The sequence below is a fragment of the Salmo trutta genome, chromosome 36, assembly GCF_901001165.1.
Source record: "Salmo trutta chromosome 36, fSalTru1.1, whole genome shotgun sequence".
In the NCBI taxonomy this organism is placed as follows: Eukaryota; Metazoa; Chordata; class Actinopteri; order Salmoniformes; family Salmonidae; genus Salmo; species Salmo trutta.
In genome coordinates, this window is record NC_042992.1 from 40,791,462 (window position 1) to 40,812,921 (window position 21,460).

The 21,460-nt window shown below is 42.9% G+C and overlaps 1 protein-coding gene across 4 annotated transcripts in view; it reads left to right on the plus strand.

Annotated features, from left to right (window-relative positions):
* tekt2 (tektin 2 (testicular)) overlaps nt 1-20,722 on the plus strand; it is a 29,391-nt gene extending 8,669 nt beyond the window's left edge. For 3 of the 4 annotated variants that reach the window (XM_029735925.1, XM_029735922.1, XM_029735924.1), the window contains exons 5-10: nt 10,653-10,796; nt 15,353-15,467; nt 15,825-15,932; nt 18,886-19,029; nt 19,209-19,288; nt 19,419-20,722. In XM_029735925.1, coding sequence (XP_029591785.1) covers nt 10,653-10,796; nt 15,353-15,467; nt 15,825-15,932; nt 18,886-19,029; nt 19,209-19,288; nt 19,419-19,617 — 790 coding nt within the window. In that variant the 3' untranslated portion in view covers nt 19,618-20,722. The remainder of the gene's footprint in view (nt 1-10,652; nt 10,797-15,352; nt 15,468-15,824; nt 15,933-18,885; nt 19,030-19,208; nt 19,289-19,418) is intronic. The other variant, XM_029735923.1, reaches the window with a different exon arrangement.
* The last annotated feature ends 738 nt before the right edge of the window (nt 20,723-21,460 follow it).

Here is a 21,460-nt window from a genome sequence, read left to right on the forward strand (position 1 = left end):
GTTAACATGAGTCTTCAATATTCCCAGGTAAGAAGTTTTAGGTTGTAGTTATTATAGGAATTATAGGACTATTTCTCTCTATACGATTTGTATTTCATATACCTTTAACTATTGGATGTTCTTATATGCACTTTAGTACTGCCAGTGTAACAGTATAGCTTCCGTCCCTCTCCTCGCTCCTACCTGGGCTCGAACCAGGAACACATTGATAACAGCCACCCTCGAAGCAGCGGTACCCATGTAGAGAAAGGGGAACAACCACTCCCAAGTCTCAGATCGAGTGACGTTTGAAACGCTATTAGCGCACACCCGGCTAACTAGCTAGCCATTTCACATCGGTTACACCAGCTTAATCTTGGGAGTTGATAGGCTTGAAGTCATAAACAGCGCAATGCTTGAAGAATTGCGAAGAGCTGCTGGCAAATTTACGAAGGTGCTGTTTGAATGAATGCTTACTAGTCTGCTGCTGCCTACCATCGCTCAGTCAGACTGCTCTATCAAATATCAAATCATAGACTTACCGTAATTTCCGGACTATTAAGCGCACCTGAATATAAGCCGCACCCACTGAATTTAATTTATTTTATTTTTTTAACATAAATAAGCCGCACATGTCTATTAGCCGCAGGTGCCTACCGGTACATTGAAACAAATGAACTTTACACAGGCTTTAACGAAACACGGCTTGTAACAAAAATAAATAGGCTTTAACGAAACACGGCTTGTAACAAAAATAAATAGGCTTTAACGAAACACGGTTTGTAACAAAAAATTTAAAATTAGCAGTAAGCTTAAGTTGTCTTTTTGCACTGAGTCAATTCCTCACGCTGCTGTTTCCAACGTCTTATCATTGACTCATTAAGACCAAGCTCCCGTGCAGCAGCTCTATTTCCTTTTCCAACAGCCAGATCAATCGCCTTCAACTTGAAAGCTGCATCATATGCATTTCTCTGTGTCTTTGCCATGATGAGGGTGACAAAATGACTACCGTAATCAGAATGATGGGAAGTTTGAGAGCGCTCGATTTAATCTAAACAGTAAACAAAAAAGTTGTTTGACCTTAACCCGTTCGGCAATTTCATTGGTCAAATGAAAGCTTCATGCCGCCAAAAAACTGAGCACGTCACAGAATGTGTTTTTTTGGAGAGAAAAAAATTGAAAGCGGGAAAAATCCATATATTAGCCGCGTCATTGTTTAAGCCACGAGGTCCAAAGCGTGGGAAAAAAGTTGTGGCTTATAGTCTGGAATTTACGGTAATTATAATATAATAACACACAGAAATATGAGCCGTAGGTCATTAATATGGTCGACTCCATTATTATTTCAGTGAAATATGGAACCGTTCCTTATTTTATCTAACGGTTGGCATCCCTAAGTCTAAATATTCCTGTTACATTGCACAGCCTTCAGTGTTATGTCATAATTATGTACAATTCTGGCAAATTAATTACGGCCTTCACAGTTCGCAATGAGCCAGGCGGCCCAAACTGCTGTATATACCCTGACTGCTTGCACAGAACGCAAGAGAAGTGTGACAACTCCCCTAGTTATAAGAAATTCATGTTAGCAGGTTTAAAAATATATACTTGTGTATTGATTTTAAAGAAAGGCGTTGATGTTTATGGTTAGGTACATTGGTGCAACGACAGTGCTTTTTCGCAAATGCACTTGTTAAATCATCACCCATTTGTCGAAGTAGGTTGTGATTCGATGAGAAATTAACAGGCACCGCATCGATTATATGCAACGCAGGACACGTTAGAGAAACTAGTAATATCATCAACCATGTGTAGTTAACTAGTGATTATGTTAAGATTGATATTTTTTTTTAAAGATAAGTTTAATGCTAGCTAGCAACTTACCTTGGCTTCTTGCTGCCCTTGCGTAACAGGTAGTCAGCCTGCCACGCAGGCTCCTCGTGGAGTGCAATGTAAGGCAGGTGGTTAGAGCGTTGGACTAGTAACAAGAAGGTTGCAAAAATGAATCCCCGAGGTGACAAGGTAAAAATCTGTTGTTCTGCCCCTGAACAGGGCAGTTAACCCCCGTTCCTAGGCCGTCATTGAAAATAAGAATGTGTTCTTAATCTGACTTGTCTAGTTAAATAAAGGTGTTACATTATTTTTTTTTATTTTTTTTTTAAATCGGCAAATCGGTGGCCAAAAATACCGATTGTTATGAAAACTTGAAATCGGCCCTAATTAATCGGCCATTTCGATTAATCGGTCGACATCTAGTCTTGGCTGATTTCTTTTAATTTTCCCATGATGTCAAGCAAAGAGGCACTGAGTTTGAAGGTAGGCGTTGAAATACATCCACAGGTACACCTCCAATTGACTCAAATGATGTCAATTAGCCTTTCAGAAGCTTCTAAAGCATGACCTCATTTTCTGGAATTTTCCAAGCTGTTAAAAGGCACAGTCAACTTAGTGTATGTAAACTTCTGACCCACTGGAATTGTGATAAAGTGAAATAATCTGTCTAAATAATTGTTGGAAAAATTACTTGTGTCATGCACAAAGTAGATTGAAAACGGCGCAGGAGGAGATGGCCGCCGTTTTACGGTCTCCTTACCAATTGTGCTATTGTGTGTTTTTTCGCGATATTTGTAAATTGTACATAATGTTTCTGCACTCGGATTAAATGAAGATTTTTTCAACAACAACAACAGCAGCAAGCAGGACTCACACGATATTCTCCAAACACCCCACAGGGCAGACATCCCAATTATTCGCAAAAGGAAGCGACGCAAAGGAAGAAGAGCCGGATGCCTCGTCCGGACCCGCAGAAGGCAACTCGGAAAGCTGCCATTACCGTCAATATTACTCGCCAACATGCAATCATTGGACAATAAACTAGACAAGGTACGATCACAAATATCCTACCAACGGGACATCAAAAACTGTAATATCCTATGTTTCACGGAATCGTGGCTGAATGACGACATGGATATTCAGCTAGTGGGATACACGCTGCACCGGCAGGATAGAACAGCACACTCCGGTAAAACAGGGGGGGGGCGGCGGCGGTCTGTGCATATTTGTAAACAACGGCTGGTGCACGGAGTCTAAGGAAGTCTCTAGCTTTTGTTCGCCTGAAGTAGAGTATATTGTGATAAATTGCAGGCCAGAGAATGCCTAAAGAGTTCTCAGCTATACTTTGTGGCTGTTTATTTCCCACCACAGACAGATGCCGGCACTAAGACCGCACTCAGCCAGCTGTATAAGGAAATAAGCAAACAGGAAACCACTCACCCAGAGGCAGCGCTCCTAGTGGCCGGAGACTTTAATGCAGGGAAACTTAAATCAGTTCTACCAAATTTCTATCAACATGTTAAATGTGCAACCAGAGGGAAAAAAATTCTAGATCACCTGTACTCCACACAGAGACGCATATAAAGCTCTCCCTTGCCCTCCATTTGGTGAATCCGACCACAACTCTATCCTCCTGATTCCTGCTTACAAGCAAAAATTAAAGCAGGAAGCACCAGTGACTCGGTCTATAAACTACAGGACTGTTTTGCTATCACAGACTGGAACATGTTCCGGGATTCTTCCGATGACATTGAGGAAAACACCACATCAGTCACTGGCTTTATCAATAAGTGCATTGAGGACGTTGTCCTCAGTGACTGTACGTACATACCCCAACCAGAAGCCATGGATTACAGGCAACATTTGCACTGAGCTAAAGGGTAGAGCTGCCGCTTTCAAGGTGCGGGACTCTAACCCGGAAGCTTACAAGAAATCCTGCTATGCCCTATGACGAACCATCAAACAAGCAAAGCATCAATACAGGGCTAAGATTAAATCATACTATACCGGCTCCGACGCTCGTCGGATGTGGCAGGGCTTGCAAACTATTACAGACTACAAAGGGAAGCACAGCCGCGAGCTGCCCAGTGACACGAGGCTACCAGACGAGCTAAATCGCTTCTATGCTCGCTTCGAGGCAAGCAACACTGAGGCATGCATGAGAGCATCAGCTGTTCCGGACGACTGTGTGATCATGCTCTCCGTAGCCGACGTGAGTAAGACCTTTATACAGGTCAACATTCACAAGGCTGCGGGACCAGATGGATTACCAGGACGTGTGCTCCAGGCATGTGCTGACCAACTTTCAGGTGTCTTCACTGACATTGTCAACATGTCCCTGATTGAGTCTGTAATACCAACATGCTTCAAGCAGACCACCATAGTCCCTGTGCCCAAGAACACAAAGGCAACCTGCCTAAATGACTACAGACCCGTAGCACTCACGTCCGTAGCCATGAAGTGCTTTGAAAGGCTGGCAATGGCGCACATCAACACCATTATCCCAGAAACCCTAGACCCACTCCAATTTGCATACCGCCTAAACAGATCCACAGATGATGCAATCTCTATTGCACTCCACACTGCCCTTTCCCACCTGGACAAAAGGAACAGTTACGTGAGAACACTATTCATTGACTACAGCTCAGCATTCAACACCATAGTACCCTCAAAGCTCATCACTAAGCTAAGGAGCCTGGGACTAAACACCTCCCTCTGCAACTGGATCCTGGACTTCCTGACGGGCCGCCCCCAGGTGGTGAGGGTAGGTAGCAAAACATCTGCCACGCTGATCCTCAACACTGGAGCTCCCCAGGGGTGCATGCTCAGTCCCCTCCTGTACTCCCTGTTCACCCACGACTGCATGGCCAGGCACGACCCCAACACCATCATTAAGTTTGCTGACGACAGAACAGTGATCACCGACAACGACGAGACAGCCTATAGGGAGGAGGTCAGAGACCTGGCCGGGTGGTGCCAGAATAACAACCTATCCCTCAACGTAACCAAGACTAAGGAGATGATTGTGGACTACAGGAAAAGGAGCACCGAGCACGTCCCCATTCTCATCGACGGGGCTGTAGTGGAGCAGGTTGAGAGCTTCAAATTCCTTGGTGTCCACATCAAAAACAAATTAGAATGGTCCAAACACACCAAGACAGTCGTGAAGAGGGCACGACAAAGCCTATTCCCCCTCAGGAAACTAAAAAGATTTTGCATGGGTCCTAAAATCCTCAAAAGGTTCTACAGCTGCAACATCGAGAGCATCCTGACCGGTTGCATCACTGCCTGGTACGGCAATTGCTCGGCCTCCGACCGCAAGGCACTTCAGAGGGTAGTGGGTACTGCCCAGTACATCACTGGGGCAAAGCTGCCTGCCATCCAGAACCTCTACACCAGGCGGTGTCAGAGGAAGGCCCTGAAAATGGTCAAAGACCCCAGCCACCCCAGTCATAGACTGTTCTCTCTACTACCGCATGGCAAGCGTTACCAGAGTGCCAAGTCTAGGACAAAAAGGCTTCTCAACAGTTTTTACCCCAAGCCATAAGACTCCTGAACAGGTAACCAAATGGTTACCCGGACTATTTGCATTGTGTGCCCCCCCCCCCCCCCCCCCGCCCTCTTGTACGCTGCTGCTACTCTCTGTTTATCTTATATGCATAGTCACTTTTACTATACATTAATGTACATACTACCTCAATTGGCCCGACCAACCAGTGCTTCCGCACATTGGCTAACCGGGCTATCTGCATTGTGTCCCACCACCCGCAAACCCCTCTTTTTACACTACTGCTACTCTCTGTTCATCATATATGCATAGTCACTTTAACCATACCCACATGTACGTACTACCTCAATAAGCCTGCCTAACCGGTGTCTGTATATAGCCTCGCTACTCTTATTTTCAAATGTCTTTTTACTGTTTTATTTCTTTACTTACCTACACACACACACACCTTTTTTTTCTAGCAGTATTGGTTAGAGCCTGTAAGTAAGCATTTCACTGTAAGGTCTACACCTGTTGTATTCGGCGCACGTGACAAATAAACTTTGATTTGATTTGTCCTAACCGACTTGCCAAAACTATAGTTTGTTAACAAGAAATTTGTGGAGTGGTTGAAAAAACGAGTTTTAATGACACAAACCTAAGTGTATGTAAACGTCTGATTAACTGTATCTTTCCAACAGATACGATCTAAACCAGGCAAGAACTTGTCCCTGTAGACCAATTAGGGTTTCCAATGTCTCCAAACGAATGTGGTGATTGATGGTGTCAAAAGTGGCAGTAAGGTCTAGGAGCACAAGGACAGGTACAGAGCCTTGGTCTGACGCCATTAAAAGGTCATTTAGCACCTTCACGTGCGGTCTCAGTACTATGATGGCGTCTAAAACCAGACTAGAGCATTTCGTATACATTATTTGCCTTCAGGAAGGCAGTGATTTGCTGCGCAATAGCTTTTTCAAAAATGTTTGAGAGGAATGGGACATTCGATATAGGCCGATAGTTGTACAAAAACATTTGAATCAAGGTTTGGCTTTTTCAGGAGAGACTTTATTACTGCCACTTTTAGTGAGTTTGGCACACATCTGGAGGGTAGGGAGCCATTTATATTGTTCAACATAGGAGGGCCAAGCACAGGAAGTAGCACTTTCAGTAGTTTAGTTGGAATAGGGTCCAGTAGGCAGCTGGAAGGTTTAGAGCCTATGACTATTTTCGTGAACGTGTCACGAGATACAGGATTAAAAAAACTTGTGGTCCTGGCAGTTCTGTGCAGACTCAGGACATCTGAGTTTTGAAGAAATATGCATATTCAAAGAGTAGTCCGTAATTAGCATTATTTTTTTGTCAAAGTGAAGGCCATCCTCACTTGTGGATTGCTGCTTTTTAGTTAGTTTTGCCAGAGATTAAAAAATACATTTTGGATTGTTTTTATTCTCCTCAATCAGGTTGGAAAAGTAGGCTGATTGAGCAGCGGTGAGGGCTTTTTGATATTGTACGGTACTTCTCTTTCAAGCTAGTCGGAAGACTTCAAATTTGATGGATTGCCATTTCCGTACCAATTTTCTGGAAGCTTGCTTCAGTGCTCTGGTATTTTCTGTATACCAGGGAGCTAGTTTCTTTTGACATGGTTTTTGTTTTTAGAGGTGTGACTGCATCAAGGGTTTTACGCAAGGTTAACTTTAGATCCTGATCCTGATTTTTGTACTCCAACTTCCTTGGGTAGGTAGAGGGAGTCTGGAAGGGCATCTAGGAATCTTTGGGTTGTCTGAGAATTGAAAATCTTTGTTTGGGGGTCTGAGCAGATTATTTATCGCAATTGCAAACTTAATAAACTGGTGGTCCGATAGTCCAGGATTATGAGGGGGGGAAAAATGTAGATCCACAATATTTAATCCATGGGACAAAACTAGATGATTGTGGCAGTGTGTAGGTCCCTAGACATGTTGGACAAAACCCACTGAGTTGATGATGGCTCCAAAAGCCTTTTAGAGTAGGTTTGTGGACTTTTCCATGTGATTATTCAATTCACCAAAAATGTGATTATTATCTGCCATGACTACAAGGTCCAATAGGAATTCAGTATACGGCACAGGAGGCCTGTAAACAGTAGCTATAAAAAGTGATTGAGTAGGCTGCATAGATTTCATGACTAGAAGCTCAAAAGAAGAAAACGCAGTCATTTTCTTTCTTCGTACATTGAAATTAGCTGTCGTAAATGTTAGGAACACCTCTGCCTTTGCGGGAAGCGTGGGGGATATGGTCACTAGTGTAGGACGAGAGGCCTCATTTAACACAGTAAATTAATCGGGCTTGAGACATGTTTCAATCAGGCCAATAACAAAGTTTATGGTCAGTGATTATTTCATTGACTCTGACTGCCTTGGAAGTGAGGGATCTAACATTATGTACTCCTATTTTGAGATGTGCGGTATTATCACAATCTCTTTCAATAATGAATGGAGGAGGTCTTTATTCCAGTGAGATTGTTAGTGAACACCGCCATGTTTATTTTTGCCGAGACCTAGATTGAGGCACAGACACTGTCTTGATGGGGAAAACTGAGCGGACTACACTGACTGTGCTAGGGACAGACACCACTAAGCTGACAGGGTGGCTAACAGCCTGCTGCCTGGCTTGCACCCTATTTCATTATGGAGTTAGAACTCTGTCTTTGTTGATTGAAAAGATGAGAGCACCCCTCCAGCTAGGATGGAGTCCGTCACTCCTCAGCAGGCCAGGCTTGGTCGTGTTTGTGCGGGAGTCCCAGAAAGAGGGCCATTTATCTACAAATTATATATTTTGGGAGGGGGAGAGAACAGTTTTCAACCAGCAGTTGATTTGTGCCTGTCTGCTGTAGAGTTCATCACTCCCCCTAACTGGGAGGGTACCAGATAAAATTACATCTTTCTAGCTAAGTTACAAGCTGAAGTTATGTTCCACTTGGTGACCCTCTGACTGTTTAATCCTAACATCGTTCGTGTCATCCTGGATAACAATATCCCTCAATCATCAACACTCACCAGTTTTAGCCTCAGCCAGCACCATCTTCAGATTAACCTTTACGTCGGTAGTCCTGCCCCCTGGTAACAATGTATGATGTCTGGATGATTATTTTTAAGTGTAATATTGCGGGTAATGGGGTCGGCTTCGGCAGCTCCGACCCTGTAACGGGTGGTTGGACTTGTGAAGGCTCTGACTCAGACTTGTTGCTTAGTGGGGAAAACTGTTTGACAGTTTCTATCGGCTGAATGAGCGACACCAGTTGGGCATACTGACAGCATTCCTTTCCAGAACCCATGAGAAAATTGTCCGGCTGCAGGGACTGTAGAGGGGGATTAACACTACTGAACTCAGCAAAAAAAGAAATGTCCTCTCACTGTCAACTGTTTATTTTCAGCAAACTTAACATGTATAAATATTTGTATGAACATAACAAGATTCAACAACTGAGACATAAACTGAACAAGTTCCACAGACTTGTGACTAACATAAATGGAATAATGTGTCCCTGAACAAAGGGGGGGTCAAAATCAAAAGTAAGAGTCAGTATCTGGTGTGGCCACCAGCTGCATTATGTACTGCAGTGCATCTCCTCCTCACGGACTGCCCCAGATTTGCCAGTTCTTGCTGTGAGATGTTACCCCACTCTTCCACCAAGGCACCTGTAGGTTCCCGGACATTTCTGGGGGGGAATGGCCCTTGCCCTCACCCTCCGATCCAACAGGTCCCAGACGTGCTCAATGGGATTGAGATCCGGGCTCTTCGCTGGCCATGGCAGAACACTGTCTTGCAGGAAATCACTACAGAACGAGCAGTATGGCTAGTGGCATTGCCATGCTGGAGGATCATGTCAGGATGAGCCTGCAGGAAGGGTACCACATGAGGGAGGAAGATGTCTTCCCTGTAACACACAGCGTTGAGATTGCCTGCAATGACAACAAGCTCAGTCCGATGATGCTGTGACACACCGCCCCAGACCATGACGGATCCTCCACCTCCAAATCAATCCCGCTCCAGAGTACAGAGTAACGCTCATTCCTTCGACAATAAACACGAATCTGACCATCACCCCGGTGAGACAAAACCGTGACTCGTCAATAAAGAGCTCTTTTTGCCAGTTCTGTCTGGTCCAGCGATGGTGGGTTTGTGCCCATAGGCAACGTTGTTGCCGGTGATTTGTGGTGAGGACCTGCCTTACAACAGGCCTACAAGCCCTCAGTCCAGCCTCTTCAACCTATTGCAGACAGTCTGAGCACTGATGGAGGGATTGTGCGTTCCTGGTGTAACTCGGGCAGTTGTTGATGCCATCCTGTACCTGTCCCACAGGTGTGATGTTCGGGTGTACCGATCCTGCGCAGGTGGTGTTACACGTGGTATGCCACTGCGAGGACGATCAGCTGTCCGTCCTGTCTCCCTGTAGCACTGTCTCACAGTACGAACATTGCAATTTATTGTCCTGGCCACATCTGCAGTCCTCATGACTCCTTGCAGCATGCCTAAGGCACGTTCACGCAGATGAGCAGGGACCCTGGGCATCTTTCTTTTGGTGTTTTTCAGAGTCAGTAGAAAGGCCTAAGTTTTCATAACTGTGACCTTAATTGCCTACTATCTGTAAGCTGTTAGTGTCTTAACGACGGTTCCACAGGTGCATGTTCATTAATTGTTTATGGTTCATTGAACAAGCATGGGAAACAGTGTTTAAACCCTTTACAATGAAGATCTGTGAAGTTATTTGGATTTTTTCTAATCATCTTTGAAAGACAGGGTCCTGAAAAAGGGCCGTTTCTTTTTTTTGCTGGGTTTACCTGTATTTACTGGTGGCATCGATGCTGTATCATTCTTTTCTACACTTAAATTGCCCATGCCTAACGATTGCGTCTGAAGCCGAGCTTGCAACTCGCCTATTCTCACTATATAAGGTGACATATTATGACTACAGCGACTGCAATGAGAAGGCATAATGTTATTTTGCTTTTTTGGCCGGAGGAGGTCCTGCAGATCCATGTGCAGATAAAGCGTCCGGGGTGAAAAAGTTGAATTAAAAGTGTTATGTGAGGACAAAACTAAGACGTTTGTAAACTTGTTAAATACAGAGTTTGATTAAATGGTTATTAAGAGTAAAAAGTGAGTTTGGTAGGTAGCCAAGTAGCGACAAACTGCACAGCAGCACGGAGACGACGCGTAAGTACGTTGCGTCACCATGTTAATCATACTATAGATATGTTTCACATTGAATTTATTAACTACAAAAAGGTAAGACATGTTTCTATTTCAACTCTGGTGCCGCTCTATCACATATTTTGCGGTCTCAGTACTTGTCAATGGCTGTTCTCTCCAGTCTTCTTCAGGTGTCCCGGCAGCAGCTGACCCATGACCTTCAGAACAAGATTGAGGCCCAGGACATTGACCTCTCCTGCTTGTCTATCACTGTGACATCACCTAAGATCTCCCTGAAGCCCAACCCCCTGCGCATACCCATAGGGTGAGCTGGAATGAGGGTGTACAGTATAATACAAAGAAATACTAGGCCTTCTGAAATTCGGAGCAGGATGTCTAGATCAAACCTTCTTATCTTGTGTCGTCAATGAGCACCTCATACAATTGCAATTCTTAAGTGCAAATGCGTGTCTAACTAGCTACAATATTAATTTACCAAGGAACTCAATTCATCCAATGATTTTCTGCAATGCCACCACTTGCCTTTCAAATGAATTGAATGTACATGTAGAGTTTTTTACTCCAAGAGAGAGAAAGACAATAGTTGAACAGTTTTGAACAAATTAATTTCCTAAAATTAAGGAGAAGCAAGAGGAAGAGAGACCTGGCTATATTTGGTTGTAATTTTTTTCTTTCACTTTCACTTAGCTAGTGAATGCAGCAAGCTAGTTTAGCCTACTCAAACACCCAGCTCAAACATACTCACCTACAGACTTTATTGTCCCTATGGGGATTATTTTTGCAGTATCATGTACACGTTTAAAGTGGTGTTTAAATACAGTAGAACAAATGAATTGACAATACAACATTCATAAGTTATATACCAATAAAAAGAGACTAGCCTGGTGGCCTTACTGGGTCGATAGGAACATTAGCCTGAGCTGTTTAGGAGGGATATCACACCTGGCACAAATTGTCTAGTTCTGTTTTTCCTGCCGGGGGGTGCCCTATAACCACACCCAGAAGGGAATAGTTAAAAGTCCGGGTACAGGGGGTTACTTGGGTCTAAAATACTTTTGTGACTCTTGCTGAGGGCCCTGACCTTAAAGATCTCATCCAAGCCTGTCTGTTTGATTCCAAGTACCTTGCTTGCTGTGGTGATAATCCTTCTCAGCATATTTTTCTGGCTGACAGTGGCATTGCCAAACCAACAAACAGAGAGGGATGCTATGTTCGCTGGCTGGTTATGGCTTTTGGTTTTAATTTATTGCCACTGGGGCTCGCCGGTGTAACTGCTTTCTGGCTGTACACCGTACTACATGATTGTAGCTGGTCTACTAGAGCGTTAGTTCTAGTAGCTATGTTGAATATGGCGTGACAACGATGTAGGCTGTGTATAGCAGTCATGATATGAAGGTTTGGCTTGGATAGGTTTTTTTTCACCTGGTCAAAGACAGCTGATGTGTTGTGCGCTGAAGTCCACATGCAAAGGGTAAAGTTCCTCTCATCATTATCCATACAGGAGCCATCTCCACCCTGGTACCTCCCGGCACACAAACACCAACTCATTCTATGGAATGTGGGCTCCGAGAGAGGACAAGACCATCATAAATCAGTTGCTAGAGTTAAATCTCTGAAGCTCCTCTCAGTTCACATAGACACAATAGAGTTCTAAGAACCCTATTTTGTTGCATGAAACAACCATTTGGTGCAATAACAGTATTATTAACAATCTTGTAATTTCTCCACAAAAGTAGCCACCCTTAGTCTTGATGACAGCTTTGCACACTCTTGGCATTCTCTCAACCAGCTTCATGAGGAATGCTTTTCCAACAGGAACCACACATGCAGAGATTATTCGTTCACCTACTCAAAGACACCATGGTTGGAACCAAAAATCTCAAATTTGGACTTATCAGACCAAACAACAGATTTCCACCGGTCTAATGTCCATTGCTCATGCTTCTTGGCCCAAGCAAGTCTCTTCTTCTTATTGGTGTCCTTTAGCAGTGGTTTCTTTGCAGCAATTCGACCATGAAGGCCTGATTCACACAGTCTCCTCTCAACAGTTGATTTTGAGAAGTGTCTATTACTTGAACTCTGAAGCATTTATTTGGGCTGCAATCTGAGGTGCAGTTAAATCTAATGTACTTATTCTCTGCAGCAGAGGTAACTCTGGGTCTTCCTTTGCTGTGGCGGTTCTCATGAGAGCCAGTTTCATCATAGTGCTTGATGTTTATTGCGACTGCACTTGAAGAGACTTTCAAAGATCTTAACTTTCCGTGTTGACTAATGATGGACTGTCATTTCTCTTTGCTTATTTGAGCTGTTCTTGACATAATATGGACTTGGTCTTTTACTAAATAGGGCTATCTTCTGTATACCATCCCTACCTTGTCACAACACAACTGATTGGCTCAAACGCATTAAGAAGGAAAGAAATTCCACAAATTAACAAGACACACCTGTTAATTGAAATGCACTGCAGGTGACTACCTCATGAAGCTGGTTGAGAGAATGCCAAGAGTGTGCAAAGCTGTCATCAAGGCAAAGGGTGGCTATTTGAAGAACCTCAAATATATTTTGATTTGTTTAACACTTCTTTTGGTTACTACATGTGTTATTTCATAGTTTTTTTGTCTTCGATATTATTCTACAATGTAGAAAATAGTAAAAATCAAGAAAAACCCTTGAATGAGTAGGTGTGTCCAAACGTAACTGGTGTGTGTGCGTGTGTGCGTGCGTGCGTGCATGCATGGATACACACACACACACACGTGTACCAGTGTGGTAAAACGGAACCTTCAGGAACACCAAAACTTACCATTGATTTGTCAGAGGACAAACCATCCACAGAGACAAACTGATACAGTTGATGTTGGAAGTTTACATACAGCTAAGCCAAATACATTTAAACTCAGTTTTTCACAATTCCTGATCAGTTTTTCACAATTTTTACTAATCCTAGTAAAAATTCCCTGTCTTAGGTCAGTTAGGATCACCACTTTTTTTTAAGAATGTGAAGTGTCAGAATAATAGTGGTAAGAAAAGATTTATTTCAGCTTTTATTTCTTTCATCACATTCCCAGTGGGTCAGAAGTTTACATACACTCAATTAGTATTTGGTAGCATTGCCTTGAAATTGTTTACCTTGGGTCAAACGTTTCGGGAAGCTTTCCACAAGCTTAAGTTGGGTGAATTTTGGCCCATTCCTCCTGACAGGGCTGGTGTAACTCAGTCAGGTTTGTAGGCCTCGTTGCTCGCACACGCTTTTTCAGTTCTGCCCACAAATGTTCGCGGATTGAGGTCATGGCCACTCCAATACCTTGACTTTGTTGTCCTTAAGGCATTTTGCCACAACTTTGGAAGTATGCTTGGGGTCATTGTCCATTTGGAAGACCCATTTGCGACCAAGCTTTAACTTCCTGACTGATGTCTTGAGATGTTGCTTCAATATATCCACAAAATTTTCCGTCCTCATGATGCCATCTATTTTGTGAAGTGCACCAGTCCCTCCTGCAGCAAAGCACCCCCACAACATGATGCTGCCACCCCCATGCTTCACGGTTGGAATGGTGTTTGTACCTGTTTCCTCCAGCACTATCACAAGGTCCTTTGCTGTTGTTCTGGGATTGATTTGCACTTTTGGCACCAAAGTATGTTCATCTCTAGCAGACCGAACACATTTCCTTCCTGAGGGGCATGACGGATGCGTGGTCCCATGGTGTTTATACTTGCGTACTATTGTTTGTACAGATGAACGTGGTGCCTTCAGGCATTTGGAAATTGCTCCCAAGGATGAAACAGACTTATGGAGGTCTACAATTCTTTTCTGATGTCTTGGCTGATTTCTTTTGATTTTCCCATGATGTCAAGCAAAGAGTTTGAAGGTAGGCCTTGAAATACATCCACGGGTACACCTCCAATTGACTCAAATTGTCAGTTAGTCTATCAGAAGCTTCTAAAGCCATGACATAATTTTATGGAATTTCGAAGTTGTTTAAAAGCACAGTCATTTTAGTGTATGTAAACTTCTGACCCACTGGAATTGTGATACAGTGAATTATAAGTGAAATAATCTGTCTGTAAACAGTTGTTGGAAAAATTACTTGTGTCATGCACAAAGTAGATGTCCTGACCGACTTGCCAAAACTATAGTTTGTTAACAAGAAACTTGTGGAGTGGTTGGAAAACTAGTTTTAATGACTCCAACCTCAGTGTATGTAAACTTCCGACTTCAACTGTATATACATACATACATACATGCATACATGCATACATGCATACATACATACATACATACATACATACATACATACATACATACATACATACATACATACATACATACATACACACACAATGAGCAAAGTGATCGTGCTGTTTTTGTGGCTGCTATGAAAGTGAACTGTGTTTGCGTGTGATCAGAGATGTATTCATCCCACTGTTTCTGTTGAAAAAAAATCTTAAACTGAAGTAAACAAAACAAGGATAAACACCTGTAAAAACTCACATTTGCAATTGTTTGACTGATTACAGCATAGATTGGCTAGATGCAGGCAATAGTGTGCAAGGCGGTATTGAACGTATCAATGTCTGTCACCTTGATTACTGAAAATTCTCACCCTGTGCACGTTGTAAACTTTCATTCATCGTTTGTAGCAACCTTGTGATGGGTACAGGGAAAATGTGAGTCTCATACGGTAGCCTAAACCTATCAATGTTAAATTGAGCTTGGTTAATGGAATATAAATGACAGTCATCCAATATGCTGTAATAGAAATAAGGCCATGCTCATAAAAAAAAAAAGAATCATCCTCCCTCATCTTAGCCACTGCTGTAAAATACCTGTACCTGAATGTGTAAAATGTGCTGTTGCAGTTCCACCACCCCCCAGCAGTGGGAGCAGTTCAGCCAGTACAACGTGGCCCGAGCTCAGGAGGAGATGCAGGCGTCACTGCAGCTGAGGGAGGACATGCGTGTCACCAGGGTACAGGTGTGAAATGGGGCCTGGGGTAGGAAGAGAGGAGTGTAGCGTTATCATATGGCCAGCCCTATAACAATAGCACTTTTCTGTATTGGCTCCTATAAAACAGCACTTTCTCTGGGTCCGTCCCAAAAGTCACCCTATTGCCTTACTTTTGATTCAGGGCTCAAAGGGTCAAAAGTAGTGCACTACATAGGGAATAGGGTGCCATTTGGGATGCACACTCTCACTGCTTTCACAGAGCTCTCTGTTGTTGTGTGTGGTATCTGGTTGGGTCTGCTTCATAGATATTGCTAGAATATGTCCCTGTAAGACTAGTGAGAGTTAGGTGAAGATGTGTGTTATATCTGGGTTGTCATCCCTCAGTTGCAGAATGAGCTGGATGCTCAGCGAATCGCCACAGTGTTTGCCATCCGTAAACGCACTCACCACCTGGAGCAGGCCTGCGATGAGACGCAGTGGCAGATGAAGAGCGTGAGTTGTCAACCTTTCTCCACCTCTTCTTCCTCCTCAGTGCCAAACTGATTTTATAAATGTTGAAGACATGCAAGGCGTTAACTTGCAGAATTAGGCACAAAGCTTTAGGCTGCAGGTCAAAATTAACTGTGGCTTGGCCTAACCTGTCTTCTACAGTGGGGTCAAATGTTTAGAAGAGTGACCAGGATTAGGGCTGTTACGGTGACCGTATTACCGCCACACCGGCGGTCACGAGTCATAATGTCAGTTAAATTCCATGTGACTATTTAGTCACGGTAACTAGGCTTCTCCAAGCTCGGATGCTGCTGATGGTCATTAGTAGCCTACCAAACTTTCTAACTGCCTGGTACTCAGCACTCTATTGTCACTCTAAACACTCTGACATCAATGCAAATGTTATCAAAAATCTAATCAAACACATCATGAGAGCTCAAACAGAGTGATGGCCTCTATTAAAAAGAAGATCCCATCAGCTTTCTATAGGCTAGGCCTACTATATTTATTTCTCAACTGTCCTAATATTATACACATTGCTTCTCTTTACATCAGGCTGGCATGGAAATGAACCACGGGAAAATCGTCCTCCATTTTCCCCTGCCCCTGTTTCGAGACATGATAATGGTCCATTCTAAATCAAAACATATTTCACACATATATTATTTACTATATGTAAAGACAAGATTAAATCAATAATAGTCTGATTTATAAACAGCGCATGCCTTTTTTTGTTGTTGCGGCTTTTAAATCATAGTCGCACAACTCATGTAGCCTAGCCCATAAGCCTATATGTTTTGATAAGGTTTGTATCGCAACAAAAGTGAACCAAATAACTTCTTAAAATTAAGCACATTAATACGCTTTACAACAGGTGTAGAGCCTAACTGGCATACGTACGCAGCGCGTGAGTTTCAAGTTTGGGGAGGATAATTTACCATAAAAATGCACCTTTAAAATAAAAGCATTACATACATAATCGTATTTGTGGTCACTTTTGAGAATGGTGTTTTCCTGCTCATAGGAACATTTGCGCTATAATGTGAAGAATTAATCTAATAGTTTATCAACATATTTACATTTAAGATATTTAGCAGACGCTCTTATCCAGAGCGACTTACAAATTGGTGCATTCACCTTAAGATATCCAGTGGAACAACCACTTTACAATAGTGCATCTAAATCTTTCGGAGGGGGGGGGGGGTAGAAGGATTACTTTATCCTATCCCAGGTATTCCTTAAAGAGGTGGGGTTTCAGGTGTCTCCGGAAGGTGGTGATTGACTCCGCTGTCCTGGCGTCGTGAGGGAGCTTGTTCCACCATTGGGGTGCCAGAGCAGCGAACAGTTTTGACTGGGCTGAGCGGGAGCTGTGCTTCCTCAGAGGTAGGGAGGCGAGCAGGCCAGAGGTGGATGAACGCAGTGCCCTTGTTTGGGTGTAGGGACTGATCAGAGCCTGAAGGTACGGAGGTGCCGTTCCCCTCACAGCTCCGTAGGCAAGCAGCATGGACTTGTAGCGGACAGTGGGGTCATATTAAGCTAAACGTTCTGATCTGTTCCATCGACCTCATTGCTTAAAAACTTTTTTCTCAATGCTAGTGGTTGTATTCATTTGGGATCTATCGCATCCAACAACTTTCCCAGACTATGTTTGGAATATTTATTTCTCACACAGAATAGGTCAACTTTTGTACTATGTGGGATAGTAGATTGACATAGGCTAGTGCTTTTGCTTTTCGTTAGGCCTACTCATCTTTTTGTCTGTTCTTTCAATATCTTCAATATGCGCCTCGGAATTGGATAAGGATGAGCGCAGTTGCGCCCCCGATGTTTCTGTCTTCACTTGTACACTGTGAGAAAGACCCGATCACATGACAGAGTCATGTGAGTTAGTGATGCTTCGGAGCACGCAGCTGGGAGAAGCGCTGAATATAATAATTATAATTCCCAAGGGCACAATGGCCACTGAAAGGGGATTCAAGTCATCATTAGAGTCGCATCATGCAGCCTTAGAATGTATTCAAAATCAAAAGAAATAGCCTTTGTATCACAACTAAAGTTACATAAATAGCTCTAAATTAAGCATATAGGAGAACCTGTTTCTTTGTTAACCGCTCAACACAAAATCAATCAATGAAATTTATTTATAAAGCCCTTTTTACATCAGCCGATGTCACAAAGTGCTATACAGAAACCCAGCCTAAAACCCCAAACATCAAGCAATGCAAATGTAGAAGCACACTGGCTAGGTAAAACTCCCTAGAAAGGTTGGAAACTAGGAAGAAACCAGGCTCTGAGGGGTGGCCCGTCCTCTTCTGGCTGTGCCGGGTGGAGATTATAACAGTACATGGCCAAGATGTTCAAACGTTCATAGACACTGTGGCCCCGTCCGACGATACCCCCGGACAGGGCCAACCAGGCAGGATACAACCCCACCCACTTTGCCAAAGCATGTACGCACTCCCTCAAATGGTTTGGAGAAAATATCCTTTCTATTTTATTCAGCTATGTTCAATTGTATTCTTCATACTATAAAATATAAAATAATGCCACTGAATTCTAAGCAAATCTTGTCCGCTACATGAACCTGTGTAGCCCACAGCCATATGGCTTAGCCAGATCAGGGCCTAACATAAGGACAACTCAGAGTATGCTATTCTGTTATTCTGAAATAGACTACATTTCCTTCATATCATGTTTCTTTAGACCTGTCTAAAATAAATAATGGATTTATAGGGATGGTGTAGGCTATATTACATGGATTTTAAAATGTAGATGTTCCAAAGGTCTGCATCAGTGGCGTGTAGGCTATCTGTGGAAGCCAGGAGATGCTAAATGTGTTTATTAACGGTCAATGATGTGAGACCAGCAGTTATTTGCTTGACAATCACATGCTGACAAAATTTCATGACTGCCACAACCCTAGCCGGGATCATATGGATGTCTGTTTGTTTGTTAGTCCCAGGATGAGATCTCAGATATGGAGAGGGACATCCGTAGTCTAGAGGACGATCTCCAGGCTAAGATGGCGCCACTAAAGCTGGTCCACACACGGCTGGAGAACAGGACCAAGAGGCCTGGAGTGGATCTCTGTAGGGACGAGGTAGGCTACACCCGTACGGGCACAAGCTCATTTACTGTAATTTTCAATAGGTTTTGTGGTCGTGAAAATGTTTTTTTCCAACTGTACTGTAAAACAATTGTAAGAATGAACAGGAATGTTGTATTGGAGAGGTCAACAGATTAAAACTGGACTTTATCAGCTTGTTGCGTTTGAACCAGGTTCAGTATGGGCTTGTGGATGAAGCTAATCAGCTGGAGGCCACCATTCTGGCACTGAAACAGAAACTGGCCCAGGCTCAGTGAGTAATGTCTTTCTGAATTACATCTAATGTAGACAACTATTGATTCTTATGAACAAAATGAGAATGAACCATCCCATGCCAATAACATGTCCCATGTCTATCTTCCTCCTTTCTCCTCCTCCCCCAGGTACGCCCTCCAGGCCCTCCAGCTGCACCAGGCCCATATGGAGGAGGATCTGTCCCGTAAGAAGGACGCCCTCTTTCTAGAGCAGCGCAGCCTTGAGACACGCGGCCGCCTCGCCTCTGCTGCCTTCACTGACGTGTCCTCTGGCGCCGTGGTCCCCCTCACCAACTCCAGCGGGAGACACAACCTGGAGCTGGCCTAGGCTCACCACATCATCTCACACACAACCTTAGGGTTCTCTGACCGTAACCTTATTTCCCTCAATTTATTAACCATACCATAAATATCCACATTCGCATCTCAATTGTGTCTTTGTGTCTATGTTTATCTTTTAGGCCCTTGTGTTTTCTGTGCGTTTTACAGTGGTCATAGTCTTACACCTATCTTCTGTAAGTTCCATTATGTGTTATCAATTGAACATTGTGTATCAAAAAAGATAGGCATCATATTAAAACTGCAATATGTAACTTTTTGGGCGACCTGACCAGTTTCACATAGAAATATGAGTTATGTCATTTTCTTTCAAAGCAAGTCTAAGAAAAGGTTACTTGGTCTGTTCTATGTGCCTTATTTTTATGCTTCCCGTTCTAAAGTTTTGTTTTTGTGTCTTTTCGGTTTTGTTTCAAAACAGCTGAAAATATAATATTATTGGTTATTGAAAATATATTAAAGTGGTTTAGATGGAACAATGATTCTCTACACTATACTTGCTTGTTTTGTCACATTAACTGAAATTAGGCGAACTATTAGAAGTTTAGCAACCAGGAAATGGTGGAGCAATTTCTGCACAGTGCATCTTTAAGTAACCTTTTCAATGTAAGTAATTCTCCTAAGAGTTCATTCTGTTCAACTGTATCATCAACATTTGTAAAGATATTGATATCAATAGAATGGGATGCTATTGACGTAAATTACATGATAATTTTTCTGAATAATCTGAGAATTTTTTTCCTGATTGAAAGGTTGGCCTATCTAGTTTCTCGGGGAGGCAGGTTATCTCTGAAGGTGATTTCATTCAAGAAACATGACTAATTTGCACATGTAAGAAATCAGCTAGCTTGCCTACTGACACTGCTTCACTTGCTAATTCTAGGAGTCCTAGGCCTAGCTAAATAGTCTGTTACCTGATTTATTGTGTGCATTAATGTGAGATGTCAGAGTATGCAGACTGTGTTGTATGCATGTGCCCCAAGAGATGGCAACCTTACCAGGATCCAGAGCCAGCTCTGTCTTGACTCTTGGTCAGCCAGCCCAAAAGCATTATTGTGTGTTCAGTTTATGGTGACTAAAATAAATATATGCAAAAAGTAAACGAAATGGCCATCAAACTCCAGCAGGCTCAAGGCTCTGCAAGCAGCCACACCCTCTAATTCCCACATCTGTGCACAATCAAGACTTCCTGGCAGAGTACGCTGCCACCTGGTGATGGAGTGTGGAAGTGGTAGAGTAGGGTCTAATTGTGCTCCTAAGAACTAAACTACCTAACCTATTCCATAACACATGTTTAAGGTAATCTATGTTAATTGAGCATTAGCATTAATGGCCCTGTTTATCCTCCATCTATCCACACATTGTTTGGCCAAGACTTGATCCCAAATGGCATCCTATATAGTGCAGTACTTGTGATCAGATAATGGGCTCTGGTCAAGATTTGGGAAGAGTACATTTGGAAAGTATAAAGACCCATTCTCTTTTTCCACATTTTGTTACATTACAGCCTTATTCAAAATGTATTAAATTGTATTTTTTTCCTCATCAATCTACACACAATACCCCATAAGAACAAAGCGAAAACAGGTTTTTAATGTTTAAAACAAAAAAAACATCTTATTTCCATAAGTATTCAGACCCTTTGCTATGAGACTTGAAATTGAGCTCAGGTGCATCCTGTTTCCATTGATCATCCTTGAGATGTTTATACAACTTGATTGGAGTCCACCTGTGGTAAATTCATTTGATTGGACATGATTTGGAAAGGCACACACCTGTCTATATAAGGTCCCACAGTTGACAGTGCATGTCAGAGTAAAAACCAGGCCATGAGG